At 31.9% G+C, this 14,200-nt stretch overlaps 3 protein-coding genes across 4 annotated transcripts in view; 1 reads left to right on the plus strand and 2 right to left on the minus strand.

The window, feature by feature from the left end:
• The first annotated feature begins 1,470 nt into the window (after window positions 1-1,470).
• LOC101512117 (peptidyl-prolyl cis-trans isomerase CYP71) lies at window positions 1,471-8,884 on the plus strand. Its single transcript, XM_004487460.4, has 13 exons — window positions 1,471-1,815; window positions 2,013-2,098; window positions 2,501-2,589; window positions 3,175-3,414; window positions 3,567-3,688; window positions 4,543-4,618; window positions 5,023-5,130; window positions 5,211-5,387; window positions 5,575-5,792; window positions 5,979-6,111; window positions 6,349-6,572; window positions 6,714-6,867; window positions 8,469-8,884. The coding sequence occupies exons 1-13, from the start codon at window positions 1,679-1,681 to the stop codon at window positions 8,550-8,552; spliced, it is 1,848 nt and encodes a 615-aa protein (XP_004487517.1). The 5' UTR covers window positions 1,471-1,678; the 3' UTR covers window positions 8,553-8,884.
• A 2,075-nt stretch (window positions 8,885-10,959) lies between these two features.
• On the minus strand, window positions 10,960-12,423 carry LOC101511804 (large ribosomal subunit protein P2B). The gene is made up of 4 exons (XM_004487458.4): window positions 12,285-12,423; window positions 12,106-12,195; window positions 11,246-11,472; window positions 10,960-11,154 (listed from the first exon to the last, which is right to left on the minus strand). Exons 2-4 carry the CDS (start codon window positions 12,191-12,193, stop codon window positions 11,128-11,130), a joined length of 342 nt encoding a protein of 113 aa, XP_004487515.1. The 5' UTR covers window positions 12,194-12,195; window positions 12,285-12,423; the 3' UTR covers window positions 10,960-11,127.
• Window positions 12,424-13,698: 1,275 nt separating this feature from the next.
• The window catches only part of LOC101511479 (uncharacterized), a 4,846-nt gene continuing 4,344 nt past the window's right edge, over window positions 13,699-14,200 (minus strand). For both annotated transcript variants that reach the window (XM_004487457.4, XM_012717725.3), the window contains exon 9: window positions 13,699-14,095. In XM_004487457.4, the coding sequence (XP_004487514.2) occupies window positions 13,910-14,095 (186 nt within the window). In that variant the 3' untranslated portion in view covers window positions 13,699-13,909. The remainder of the gene's footprint in view (window positions 14,096-14,200) is intronic.

A 14,200-nucleotide genomic window follows, 5' to 3' on the forward strand; every position in this document is an offset into this window, starting at 1 on the left:
AAAAAACATAAGTGTTGTTAAAAAACGGAGATCAATGAATAATTAAATAAAAAATGTTCGTCTGTTTTGTACTAAAAATGCAGAATGATTGAAAATGATACAGATATTGATCAGACTTAAAACGGATAACATTCTCCGTTTTCTGATTAACAGAATTAAAACCTTGCAGTTCTAAAATGAACATACACAATTGTTAACCCAGTTCAAAGATTAACTCCTACATATGGAGGACTGGATCCAACTTGAATTATCACAAGTTTGAGATGAAATTGATTACAACCTTTTTTTGGGTTTTCTACTGCAATTTTTTCTGCACTGTTATACAAACTGCAACTTGCTTCTATATTGTTCTCTCTCTTTTTTTCTTCTCTTGTTTTGACTTATATACAAGTTGTTTACAAATTAAGAGTAACAAACAAAGTAGTTACAACTAACTAACTGAAAACTAACTACTCAAATATAAATATGCTTACAAAGTCTTCTAATTGAGTATCACATATAACAGTAAGAGATGGAGATTTGACTTATTTGAAATGAGTAGTTAGTCAAATATACATGATATTTTAACTATTCATAATTTGTCATGTATAAGCGTGTAATATCAACAAGTAGTCTCCTCTCCTCATTGGGTTTGGTACAAAATCTCCTCATTAGGTTTGCTATATAATTAGTGTTGATATTGGTGATCCATATAGTAATATTTGGGAAATTGGCACAATTATTAGAGATGTTTGGGGTTATCTTGGCTATTGCTACTTGAAATATATCAAGCTTACTTGGCTTAGATGTGGTTGGGGCATGTGTTTTTCGGTTAAAGCTTCAGTTTGCACTTAAAATGTGTTTTCATAATATTGTAATTGAAAGAAATTTCTTTAATGTGATTCGAACAATAAATACTCTCATGTTGATTATTTTTATGCTGGTTTATTTATTGCTGATTGTCGTGATATTAACACTCATTGTTATGTTTGTTTAGTTACGCATATGAAAACAATTGTAAATATTTCTACACGTCTTTTAATTAAATTTATTTTATCCTTAATTAACCAACACTAATTGAATTGAAAAAATCTCTTAATTTATTTAACTATTGATTTTTTTTTTCTTCCGTAAATGACGTGATAAATATCATTAGAAATTCACACACGCAATTGTAAAATCCCAAATTCAAATCTAAAACACGAACCTAACAATATCGATACTTTAGCAATTGAACTATAACTTTAAATATTGATTTATTTATTTATTATCCCTCTTAAAAGAATACCTTCCTTACTTTAGCGGCATATAAGAAAAGGTGGGGTGCAAAAAGTATCCGCATTTTCTTTTTCTACCTCTAATTAGACATCCATTAACCATTCATTATGTATTGGGTTTGCCAAGACAAGAAAAGGCAAAGCAGTACAACCCAAACCCAATGCTGATTGTCGTTTACATTAACTTACTGTTAGTCTGTTAATACACTCGAAAGAAAAAAAGTAACTAATTATCAAAACGACACACCGCTTTAGGGTTTAAGCTCACACTCACTTCACTCCTCCCTCACCAGAAGAAGCTTCTCCATATCCATGGCATCATCACTCTGAATTATTCATTCAGCTGAAAATATTCATCACCGTTCTTCTTACTTGTAACTCTCTTTTTTCATTCCATACAAATCCCGTGTTTGAAAAGGAAAATGGAAGAGCACGAGAATGGCGCGAATATAATCGATGATGAACCGTTAGTTGGACCCGGTCCAGCCCCACGCGCTCGACCAAAACGACCCCTCCAGTTCGAGCAAGCTTATATCGATGCATTACCCTCCGCTAACATGTCAGTTTCTGCTTTTAATCTATTTCTCTGGTTTTTCAATTAGGGTTTCATTTCAACCAATTATGAAACTATAGCATTAGTATTCTCTAAAATATGTTTAAGAAAATATATATGCAGTTAAATTGAAATATCTAAGTGTGCATGAATGTTGAGAGTTATGGTGAAATTGGTTGATTCTGATTTGTTTGGTTGTATAGGTATGAGAAAAGTTATATGCATCGTGATGTGGTTACACATGTTGCTGTTTCGGCTGCAGAGTTTTTCATTACTGGAAGTGCTGATGGTAAATCATGCCCTGATTTTCGTTTCTGCAATTGTATTATGTTTTTTGACTTATTGAATTTAGTGATTGTTATTATAGTTTTTTTTGCTAGTCATGTGTCAACTGCAGAGTAGTTTAAGCAGCAAATTTTAAATGTATTTGACTAGAGTTAGTAATTAATTATGACTTTTTTTGATAGTTATGAGTTAAGTATTTTAAGCAAGGTAGATCTTATTAGCTGCTACTTTTACTTTTACCTATATTTGTTTAAATTTAAAATTGTGACATGCTGTATAACATTCGTAGTGTGAACGAAGGTTTAAAATTTGTCTCTCTGTGTGTACATTTGGATCATATTGAAATTAGCCAAGCCTTTGGTATAACATAGTGACGTATCTCGTTGTGTGGTTTTGCTGTTGTCAGGGCATTTGAAGTTTTGGAAGAAAAGGCCTATTGGTATTGAATTTGCAAAACATTTCAGATCTCATCTTGGTCCTATTGAAGGTCTAGCTGTAAGTTCATTAATCTGACACAACCCTTTTGCTTGTAACAGTAAAATCTTATTGGAATTAATTCATCTAGTGGCCGACCCCAAAACACTATAGTGGCATAGTGGTTTTTGGTCCATGTTGTCAAATAGCGGCGACAACATTAGTCAGCACGCTATCTGCTATTTCACGTAGCGTATTTTTGGCGTTATGTTATTTTCTGCAATTTGCTACTAATACACATGTAGAAATAGACCAAATAAAGGCATATCCGTAACTAATAATCGAAGAACACACAAAATTAAAGACATATTTGTAACTAATAAACAAATTTCATTGTTACCAATGTCCAAAATCTAAATGCACCAAATAAGTTTATGGGTTAAATGACCAAAAGTTAAAATAAATAGGCAATGGATATAAAGTTGAGGGAATATTTGGGGTTTTGCGTAGTGCCCCAGGGCTTCTACAGCTGTATTGACTATTGAAAGTATACTAATGTATTTTCTTATGCTGAAATTTTTTTCTTGTTATTTTATGCATGTATTTATGTTTTCAAAATCATCTTGTAGTGCTTGTTATCAACCATGACTTATTTCAGCTACGCAGGTTAGTATTGATGGTCTGCTTTGCTGTACAATATCAAATGATCGTTCTGTAAAAGTATACGATGTAGTCAACTATGATATGATGGTGATGATTCGGTTGCCATTTTTCCCTGGTGCTATTGAATGGGTTTACAATCAAGGGGATGTCAAAGCTAGGCTTGCTATTAGTGATAAGAACTCATCTTTTGTTCACATATTTGATGCACGGTCTGGTTCAAATGATCCAATCATCTCCAAAGAGGTGCCAATTCTAAATTACCTCTAATGTTACTGAATTTTCAGAATGTATTTGCGTCAACATTTCTATTGGCAAATAGGGGATTTTTTATTTTTTGTGTTATTTCTTTTCACAATTTAATTACTAAATGTGTCATTCTGTTCTCCTTAATTCAGATACATATGGGTCCTGTTAAAGTTATGAAGTACAACAATGTGTATGATACTGTAATTTCAGCAGATACTAAGGGTATCGTTGACTATTGGAACCCTGCGACACTCCAATTCCCAGAGAATGAGTATGTGCTTTATTATTGTCTTACTTGCCCCCTTCTTCGTATAAAACTGACACTTCAAGGTTTTAATACTTTTGGTTGCCAGTTCTCAAAGTTCCTTGTCTCTTACATTTGAGTATGTCAAACTAATTATATTTTACTACTTTTGAGTAGCTTAATCACTTGTGCATAGATTCCTTTATATTGTGCTGAACGGATTATGGTAATTTGAAAACTGATAATGCTGAAGTCGGCATCTATCATTTAATAAACACTAGGTCAATCATCAATAATATTATCACAAATACGTGATTTAACTATTAATTAATTTAATAGTTTTACTTTTAGTTGCTGATGAAAACACTACGGCAAATGCAATATATCAGTCTATGTAGGTGCTATTGGCAGGAAATGTGAATGTGACTCTGGTCACTTTAAAGTGAACTAGAAGTTTAATTTTGAAATTTTGAAATTGATTCCAAATGTTGCGATATATGATAATGACATTTGACTCATATTGCAAGGGCATACCTGATTCTGTTGTACTCAGTGTTTGCGTGTTTTCTGAATTCTGTTTGATGTTGTGTTATAGACTTACAGCCTACTCACAAGCACCTTTTTGACAACTTGGCTGTTGATCTAAGGCTTTTGGGTTGGGCCAGCAAATTAGGTGCTACTAGATGTACTACACGAAACAGTATTGTAATCAGCAATGCTGTGAAAAGCCAAATATTTAAGAACATTTTGTCGTTTTTTAACATTTTGATTGTATTAGTAATTTTTATTGCGTAAATTAGTTCCGGAAATTCTTAACTGCATGATGTATGAACTTTGTGTTGTTATTTATGCAAGTTAATCATTTTCATTGGTGCTTGTAGGGTGAATTTTAAGTTGAAAAGTGATACTAATCTCTTTGAAATCGCAAAATGCAAGACTTCTGTTTCGGCTATCGAGGTACGTTATTTGTCCAGACACACTTCCAAACTAATACTCCCTTCATCTCGTATTGTGTGTCTCATTTGGAATATTATACATTATTTGTCATTTTAGATTACCAATGAAGCAGTGATTATTTGTTTCCACTAATGTATCCTCTTATTTATTGTATCTCAAACCTCCTAACTACTCTTCTAATTATATTAATAAGGGTACTTTAGTAAATGAAGTTCATTTTATCATAGAAATGAGTACACTCAATGATTTTCTTCAGAAGTGTGCATAACCCAAACGAGACAGATAATGAGACGGAAGTAGTAGTTGATAAACTTAATATTCTGTTATTTTGGAATATAATGAAAGCTAGATGCCTGGTGTTTGACTTAGATGGTACTTATTATCTGCATCGCATCATCCTTTAGGTCAGCCCAGATGGTAAACAATTTTCCATTACATCACCTGACCGCAGGATACGTGTATTTTGGTTCAGAACGGGTAAACTAAGGCGAGTTTATGATGAATCCCTGGAGGTAACCATCTTACCTGAAATTTCGTCTTCTATTACTAGTTTTTGGACATTTGATTGGTAAATGAATTGATTTGTTGATAGGTTGCTCAAGATCTCCAAAGAAGTGATGCTCCATTATATCGATTGGAAGCCATTGATTTTGGTCGAAGAATGGCTGTTGAGAGGGAAATAGAGAAGACAGAAAGTGCACCACAACCCAATGCAGTTTTTGATGATAGTTCCAACTTTCTTATATATGCAACCTTGCTTGGGATTAAAGTGAGATTTTTTTTCTTACTCAACTGGGTCGCAATCACTTCCTTCAGTTATACAAATTTTCATACTATTAACTTTTCTTTCTTGCTCCATTAATAATAAAATAATTCTTCATTGCTTGCTAATGCATTGTAGCTACTAGACGAAATTTAATTCCCTAATGTGTTTTACATCTTCTGCATGGTCATAGATTGTTAATTTGCACACCAATAAAGTTGCTCGGATACTTGGAAAGGTGGAGAATAATGATAGATTCTTAAGAATAGCTTTATACCATGGTGAACGAAGTAGCAAAAAAGTAAGAAAGATTCCTTCAGCTGCTGCAAATGCTAATGAGAGCAAGGAGCCTTTGACAGATCCTACTCTCCTATGCTGTGCTTTCAAAAAGCACCGGATATATTTATTCAGGTATGACATAAAAATCCCGTCAATCAATGTACCACTGCTTTGAACTCCAAAGTCATTAAGTCTTGTTATATGATTATATCATGTGAAATTTTCCTGGAAGCATTTTTTCTCACCATGTTTGGTTGTTTGGCGTGCAAAAGTAAAAAATCTATATTGTATCTAAGTTTTGGAATGGTCATGTATTAGTCGAAGAGAGCCAGAGGAGCCTGAAGATGCAACTAAGGGAAGAGATGTGTTCAATGAAAAACCTCCTGCTGATGAACTTTTGGCAGTTTCAGATATTGGAAAGGCAGTTACAACATCACTTCCTGACAATGTGGTGAGTTATCTTTGGTAGACTTTAAAGTAGGTTTGTTTGATTGACAATCAGCTGCTTTTTCACTTCAAAAAATGTATCCCACACAAACTAAAGTTGTCCATAAATAACTTCTATATTCTTCTATCTAAATAGTTATCCAATAGTAGAGAGGAAATATATTTTCTCTCATTCTTTTCAAATTACAGTTATGCCTGTTCCCCAGAAATAGTCTGACAATTGCACTTCTTCTTTTTGCAGATTATGCACACCACAATGGGTGATATTCACATGAAGTTATACCCAGAGGAATGTCCAAAAACTGTGGAAAACTTTACAACTCACTGCAAAAATGGCTACTATGACAATCTTATTTTTCACAGGGTCATCAAAGGTTTCATGGTACAAACAGGAGATCCTTTAGGAGACGGCACTGGTGGGCAATCCATTTGGGGAAGGGAATTTGAAGATGAATTTCACAAAAGGTAATAAATTTTGTCTGTAAACGTTATATTTTGTTATGTGCACAAAATATCATCATGATTTCAGATTCTAGAGTAATGATCATCTTTGTTGTGTGTGTTATATGCTTATGGAACTTAGAGTGAATGTTTTTTCTCTTGCAGTTTAAGGCATGATAGGCCTTTCACATTGTCAATGGCAAATGCGGGGCCAAATACAAACGGTTCTCAGTTTTTTATCACCACAGTGGCTACTCCATGGCTGGACAACAAGCACACTGTATTTGGTAGAGTTGTGAAGGGAATGGATGTTGTCCAGGTAAATTGGCTTCTAACCTTCCATAACCATTATCGAGTACAACATCTTGAGTCATGTCATAACTTGGAATTGCCCCAATGCCCTCGTGCAGATTCATTAAATTAGTTTGTTACTTTGTTTTGTTTTTGGCAAGAGCGTCAATCTTGAGAGTTGAGATAAACCCATAATCTCCTGATAGTTTACCTAACAAAAATTACTATTGAAAAACCTTTAAATGACATTCATACATAATATAATACCTGAAGCACAATAATAATTTGACTGTAACTCTAACGAAACAAAGTAGCAAATTATAAAGTTACTTTGTTTATATGTCGTTTAACAGCTACTTTGTAAATAAACACCAATATTCACCACCGTCAAACGCTATTGGTGTTTTTTTTGTTTATAAGAAACAAAGTAAGCAGTGAATATTGGAATCACTCTATAAAGTGGTTGATTTACAGCGCCTTATTTTGTTAACTCTATAAATAATATTTGCATAGTAATTTGTTAATTTACAGTGACTCATTACACACTGCACTTAGCATTTTATCTTATAATTTGTTAATAAATAATATTGCTTAAATGACAAAATCATTTATTAACAAATTAAGTGGTGATATTGGAATTTTAAACGATGAAATGGCAAGTGCAGTGTGTAATGACAAGAGGGAAAGACTTTGATAGAGACCCAAGAACAGAATAGTATAAAATGAGTGTATTATTTACTAAATGAGAATGATTACAAGAGTTTACTCTATAAATCCCCATAGCAAAGCTCCTTCAGAGGACGATTACCCTATGCCCAGCTGAATAATAAAATAGAATGCCAAAAATTATGATGACCTCATGACACTACCTCTATATATACTCCCTTCTTTCACGTAACTGGACCCTCACAACATAACTAATAAGCCGTCTTTCTCTCTAATTTCCCTGTGCAGTCCAGTTGTTGGGCTTAGGCCCAAAACTGGGGTATCCTATTACTGCGTGCCGCCAGAAGAAGAACAACCTTGTCCCCAAAGCTTTCTCAAATCAGTAAACACATGATGTAAGATCTATTTTGCAATTGGTATCCTTCATTGCCATTGTGAGGACCATTCTCACAAAACTTTAAACTCTGATCCAATTTATTGCATTCCATTGACCTTTTTTCTGAGAAATCATGAGGTGATAGTTTTAACTCAATCCACAGCCCTTTGACAAACAACGGAGTGGCAACTATCATTGAACCACTTGAGAACACAATCGGCTCCCAGAACCAATAGCGACCAAACTTGAAAACGTGAGTGAAACACAACCAAGCCCTGTGTTTTCAATCTTTTTCTGACTTATCTTTGACTCGTGAGCTCACTCGCTAGTTTGAGCAAGTTAGACTGTACACTGTAGACACTTATTTGAGTCTGTGCAACTAACCAGTTTTTGGGACATGGCCAAGCTTACTCGCTACGCCCGAAGTTGACAACCATGCTTTTTGGTCTATGGAACTTCTTATTTACTTTTCTCTCTTAACTTTTCGTCTATGATAAGTAACATCTTTTTCAGGTCCTTGTTGTTTAATGTATGTGAACTTTATTTTCTACTTGAAAAAATTGATTAGCTGAGAACTTTGTTGGCAGGCTATAGAAAAAGTGAAGACAGACAAGACAGATAAGCCATATCAAGATGTCAAAATATTAAATGTCACTGTACCAAAGTCTTGAAGATTTTGGTTATTATGACTGGTGCAGTTGGTCATATATATTGGACTGGTGATAGGTTGGTGAAACATTAACGGGATAATTTAAGTTTCTTCCTTTAGATCAATCCTTTAGTTTCATAGGTTTTGTAATTTGTATGAACAAGGCAATTAATTATTCTGTGTGCAGTGCAGCACCTTCATTCATGAACTCTTTCTGTTCCAGATGCCCTGTTTTCTTAATCTTGACCTGTGTTTCAAGCTCAATGATGCTGTATTGTTTTCTGCTTTGCCTGTGTAATGTACTTTGAATTCTAAAGGATTGCAGTTAAAAATCTCTTTGAATCCTATTTATTATGACTGGTGCAGTATGTGAAATTCATGCATTATTATTATTAAGCATGGTATTATTAATTGTTTTGTTGAAGACATTTCTAAAACCTTAATGTATTGTATGTGTAAGCCTTTATTCCGGCCGGCGGTAGCAACACCTTCTTTATACTTATATCGTTAAATAGGACTAATTACCTGCCTGCGCTTCATAAAGCATGGAGACCAGTGTTTATTTCAACTTCATTCGGTGCATCTTTATTCTTTAAGTTGTTAAAACAAAAATCTTCCCTTGGTTAAGTCCTGATTTAATATTCGTCATGCTTCGGCCACCAAATTTAATGCAGCCATATGTTCTAGTAATTTTGCAGTTCGTTTGTTCAAATTTCAACTGAGTGATTTGAGTTAAACTATACTATTGAAATGTGAACTATCTAATTTTGATTAAAAAGTTGGTGAATTGCCATTGCAACAAATGTTGGAAATCAGAATTGTAAACGACCGTGATTTGTGTTTCAGATCTCTTATTGGAAGTATGATACTATGTAGAAGGGCTTAATATTCGTGGAAAAATCTGTGGCAATAAATAGTTAAGTTAGTGGGAAAAACAAGATGTGTTTTTATGGAGTTTTTTTTTATATATATAAAGGAAAATTAAGAGGAATATCTAAGGAACATAACGAGGGAAAGTTGGATTTCTACTATCATCATCCATGAAAAGTAGTAAAGTTAAAACTAGCCAGTTTATTAACATACAAATCAGTTTCACAATATTCAACCAAGTAGTAGTCAACTCTAAATTGTTATTCTGAAACCATGAACCAACCCCCAAAATTCAACCAACACAAAAGTGTCACTACTCTCAAATCTACTCCTCCAATTTAAATGAAGTGTCACTTTAATGTTTTTCCTAAAAAATCATAAAGAGTAGAATAATTTTATTAATTATTACTCTCCATTTTAAACTGAATGATTTATTCTCAAATCAATTTCTACTTTACATTTATTATAACGGTGAATACACCAATACACGGTAAGAAAAATTTAGTAATTTTATTTTTCTCTTTCATATATATATAGATCTACTTTTCTTAATTTATGAAATGCTCAATTTAAACCACCAACTGTGGGATGGAATTGTTATATAAATATCTATAGTAGAGCATATTAAGTTGAAAAAAGTGCACATAGTGTTTATTTGAAACACAATTGGAGAGAGAAGATTAATATTGGATTGACAGTAAAGTACATTTCTTTTTTTCGTTTTAATGACACTTAAGTGTTTGTTTCTCCATTTAATACCACAATTAATAAAATAGTATTATAATAGGTAATGTTTATTTGTTTTAATAGTAACCCACCACAATTAGTGTTTGAATTTCACTTAGAAGGGCGATAGATTTGTTTCGGCTCTTCACTACATATAAAAGAGAGGTTGAGAATGGGTACTACATATAAAAACATGAAACCAATACGAAATAATAGGGATATATACCAATTAAACGAGTTTTTTGGTTATGACAAATTCAGGTAATTAGCAGGATCTATGAAAGAACAAATGGAAATGCTAAAAACAATATTTTTAACCTCTTATTGGGTGAAATCTTTGTTGATCTCAACACTTTATATGTCACCCATTTCCAAAGAGTCATACCCAATTTCACGTACAAAAAGATGAGTATTAGAGTGAGTGTTTAAAAGAGTGTTTCAAGTACAAAAAGATGAGTATTAGAGTGAGTGTTTAAAAGAGTGTTGGTAACACTCCTCTCCTCTACATTAATCGATAACTTGTGTGCAAGTTGGTAGTAACAAGGTGCAAACCAAAGCTTAAAAGAGAAAAAAATACAAATGTAATAAGAGGAAAAACAGCAAAAGGTTCCTTCAATTCTTTTAGCGTACAATACAAATCAACATGACTATATGTTACTTAAAGAAAACCACATTATTCCTCATGATGAATAGGGTTGATGGTAAAAGATGAATATTCATTTCAAATGAAGAGGTTTATTATTTGATCCACATTTTTAAAGAATTAGAAATCATTTGATAATATTATAAAAGATAACAGTGGCATATAATGAAAGAACCACAGGCAGATCAAGTAGCTTAAATTCAAAAGATTACTAAACTCAAGTAGCTTACATTGTCTCCATCAAAAAAAGCAAAATCCATAAAACAAAATACAATATATAAATCAAGAATCAAAACCTTGTGATTTTCACTAAAACTATAACTAGAACCACAAATGTCTAACACAAATTTCAGACCTTTTAGTCGAATAAGCTGAATCCCATATCCTGCAGAAACCAAAATTATATTTACACAATCATTAGCTGATTCATGAATTAAAAAAATAAAAATCAACAGTACTATAATTTCAAAACTTACATCATCGGATTCTTCCTTTTCTTCGACCTTCTTCTCCTCCTTTGCTTCAGCAGCAGGTGCGGCAGCTGCAGCACCTCCGGCAGGTGCAGCAGAAACAGCAACAGCACCACCACCAGAAGGAACTGAAGACAACTTTTCTCTTCCACTAGCAATAAGCTCGGCAAAATCTTTTCCCTTAACTTCAGTTAGGAGAAGCTCAATCTTCTCATCTTCTGCCTCAATTCCAACTACAAACATAAACCCAAAAAAACCTCAATTTTTTTCTACACCAAAAACCCAATGCTAATCATGGAGAAGAAAACATCTTAATAAATTCACAAGAAATAATTAACCTCAACAGATAGTCAAGCAAAAAAACAATAAAAAAAGGAGAAAATTAATACTTGATTTACTAATTGAAAAAGCAATAAAATATCATTCAACTATAAAATGAGAAATTGACAGTCAATATTTCATAACATATCAAACATATATTTGGTTTTCAAAATTTATTGGTCAAAGCTAGAGCTTGTATAGTTCACCAACCGGGCATTGATAGAAAACCAAAGTAATTAACTAAAACCCATATATATTTATTGATCAATTTTCATTCATCTAACTATTAATTCAATCATAAAAAAAAATCAACAAATCCTAAACTAACATAAAAAAATTATTCATTTTAAAAAAATAGATACTTTCTACCCGCATTCAAATATTCAAAGCAAATAATGTGTTATAAGTGAATAAAAACCTACATACATCTTCAAAAACCAAACTTCGACCTCAGAAAACAAAAGTCACATAATGAATACAAAAAACAAAAAAATGAACAAAACTAATCATGAAAACAATGTTAAGGTGGAATTAAAATTACGAACCTGAGTGGAGAATTTTTTTAACATCATCGGCTGAAGGGGATGAGTTACCTCCCAATACAGACAACAAGTAAGCAGCGATGATCTTCATATCTGATTCAAAAAATTAGCAAACAAAAATGGTTAGAATCAATGAGACATAGATGGAATTGAAATTGATTGTGAAAAAGTCGCAAACTTACTTGATCGTAATGGAAGAGTAGCGAGATCTGGATGTTAGGGTTTTGACACCAGAGAGAGATATCACGAGGCGCTGCAAGTGGAACACTGTAAAAATGAAGGTAGTCTTATATATTTATAATTAGGGTTGAAACCACTTCGGTTTCGTCTATATGAAATGACGGTTATATCCTTTTTTTTAGGTTTATTTATTTTGTAGGTTTGATAAAAAAAAAAGGCTTTATTCTTATTGAAGTTTAATCTTTTAATATTTGTCAGATTATAAAATAATAAAATTTATTTAGTATATCATGTTTTATTTAATTTATAAATGTTTAATAAATGACAAATATTAATCTTTTATTTTGTAATATTCAACAATCACATTAATAACGATAAATATATATATATTTCTTGTTTAATGAAAATGTTTTCAACTTTTAGGGGAGAATATTTGTCACATATGTAGTTTATACAATAGATTATAATTTTTTTTAAGTTTTATCTACAAAATTTCAAGAAACATAATACTAAAATACATATTTCTTTTTCGATTAATTGATTTTAGAAAAAAAATTATTTTTAATAATTAATCAATAATAAATATTTGTTATATATATAGATTGTACAATAAATTATAATCATTATATGATAATTTTAAAAAAAAAATTTGTTCAAAATATACTTAAGAGATAAAGTGTTAATAAAATATAATTTTTTTTTAACTAATTGATTTTTGAAAGATTATCTTTTATTAATTAATCAATAACATATATTTAAACTACGGATGATAAATATAGAAAATTATAATTAAAATATTGTATTTTTTGTCTATATTTTTTCTAGAATAAAATTATAATTCAAGTATTGTAATTTTTAACAGTGCAATAAAATATTCTTCGTAAAAGAATAAAAAGATAAAAAGACAACAATCCTCCTTTTTAAGACCGCACCTCAATGTAACTTAAACATGTGCCTTCAACATACATTATCATAACTATATACTGGACCGTCTCACGATACATAGCCATGAACATCACTCATTTGTTGTTAAATTCCATTTTAGTATAATAATTTTTAGATAAATCCAATCTATTCTATCATATGGCCTTATTCGTATGAATCTCAAGTACAATTTCACATTCCTTACCATGTGTTTTGTATTTCATATGATGAACAGTTTCTCTGGAAATCATCACATTAGTTAACTTAGATCTTTTCTAAATAAAAGCATAATGCTCTCGAGACATAATTATGTAAAAGGGTTTTCAATCTCATATTTTACCACTGTTTTCATTTTATAATAATCTAATTTTTAAAATGTTTTGTTACTGTTTCACCTCACACTTGCGGTGACTTAGGTTTAAGTAGAGATTTCTCAATTAATAGATTACTTAGTTTTTATAAACAACCTAGATACTTAAAAAGGGATAGAAGTAGCATGAGTAATTTCTCTTTTCCTTTCTTTTGTTTTTTGACTCTGACAGAGTAACATATGATAGTATTACATACAAGTAGTCCTTCTACTGAGACAAAATTAGGAGTGAATAATTTCTCTTCTTTTAATTCCTATTTTCATTTCGTCATCACTTGTCCTGTCTTGTATACATGTAAACAATCAACAAGTTGATATAGCAATTAGTATTACTCATGCACGCCTATACTCATCTCCACAATCACCAATCACTTTAAGAAGATCCTTTCCTTTCCCAGATGCTTCTCTTATGCTGCTCACATCGTCTTCATCAAGAACAAGTGAAAAGATAGCATTTGAGTCTTTAATATGTTCTGACAATCCAAGTCTAACACCAACCATTGATCCTGCTACAGCAGGCTGCAGGTTTCATCACCAGAACCAAAGTCAAAGAAATATCCACAAGGGCTTGTTGAATTTGATATCAAAATGAGTTTTTAAATTTATTAGAATATCAAATTCCTG

The sequence above is a fragment of the Cicer arietinum genome, chromosome 1 (assembly GCF_000331145.2).
Source record: "Cicer arietinum cultivar CDC Frontier isolate Library 1 chromosome 1, Cicar.CDCFrontier_v2.0, whole genome shotgun sequence".
Lineage (NCBI taxonomy): Eukaryota > Viridiplantae > Streptophyta > Magnoliopsida > Fabales > Fabaceae > Cicer > Cicer arietinum.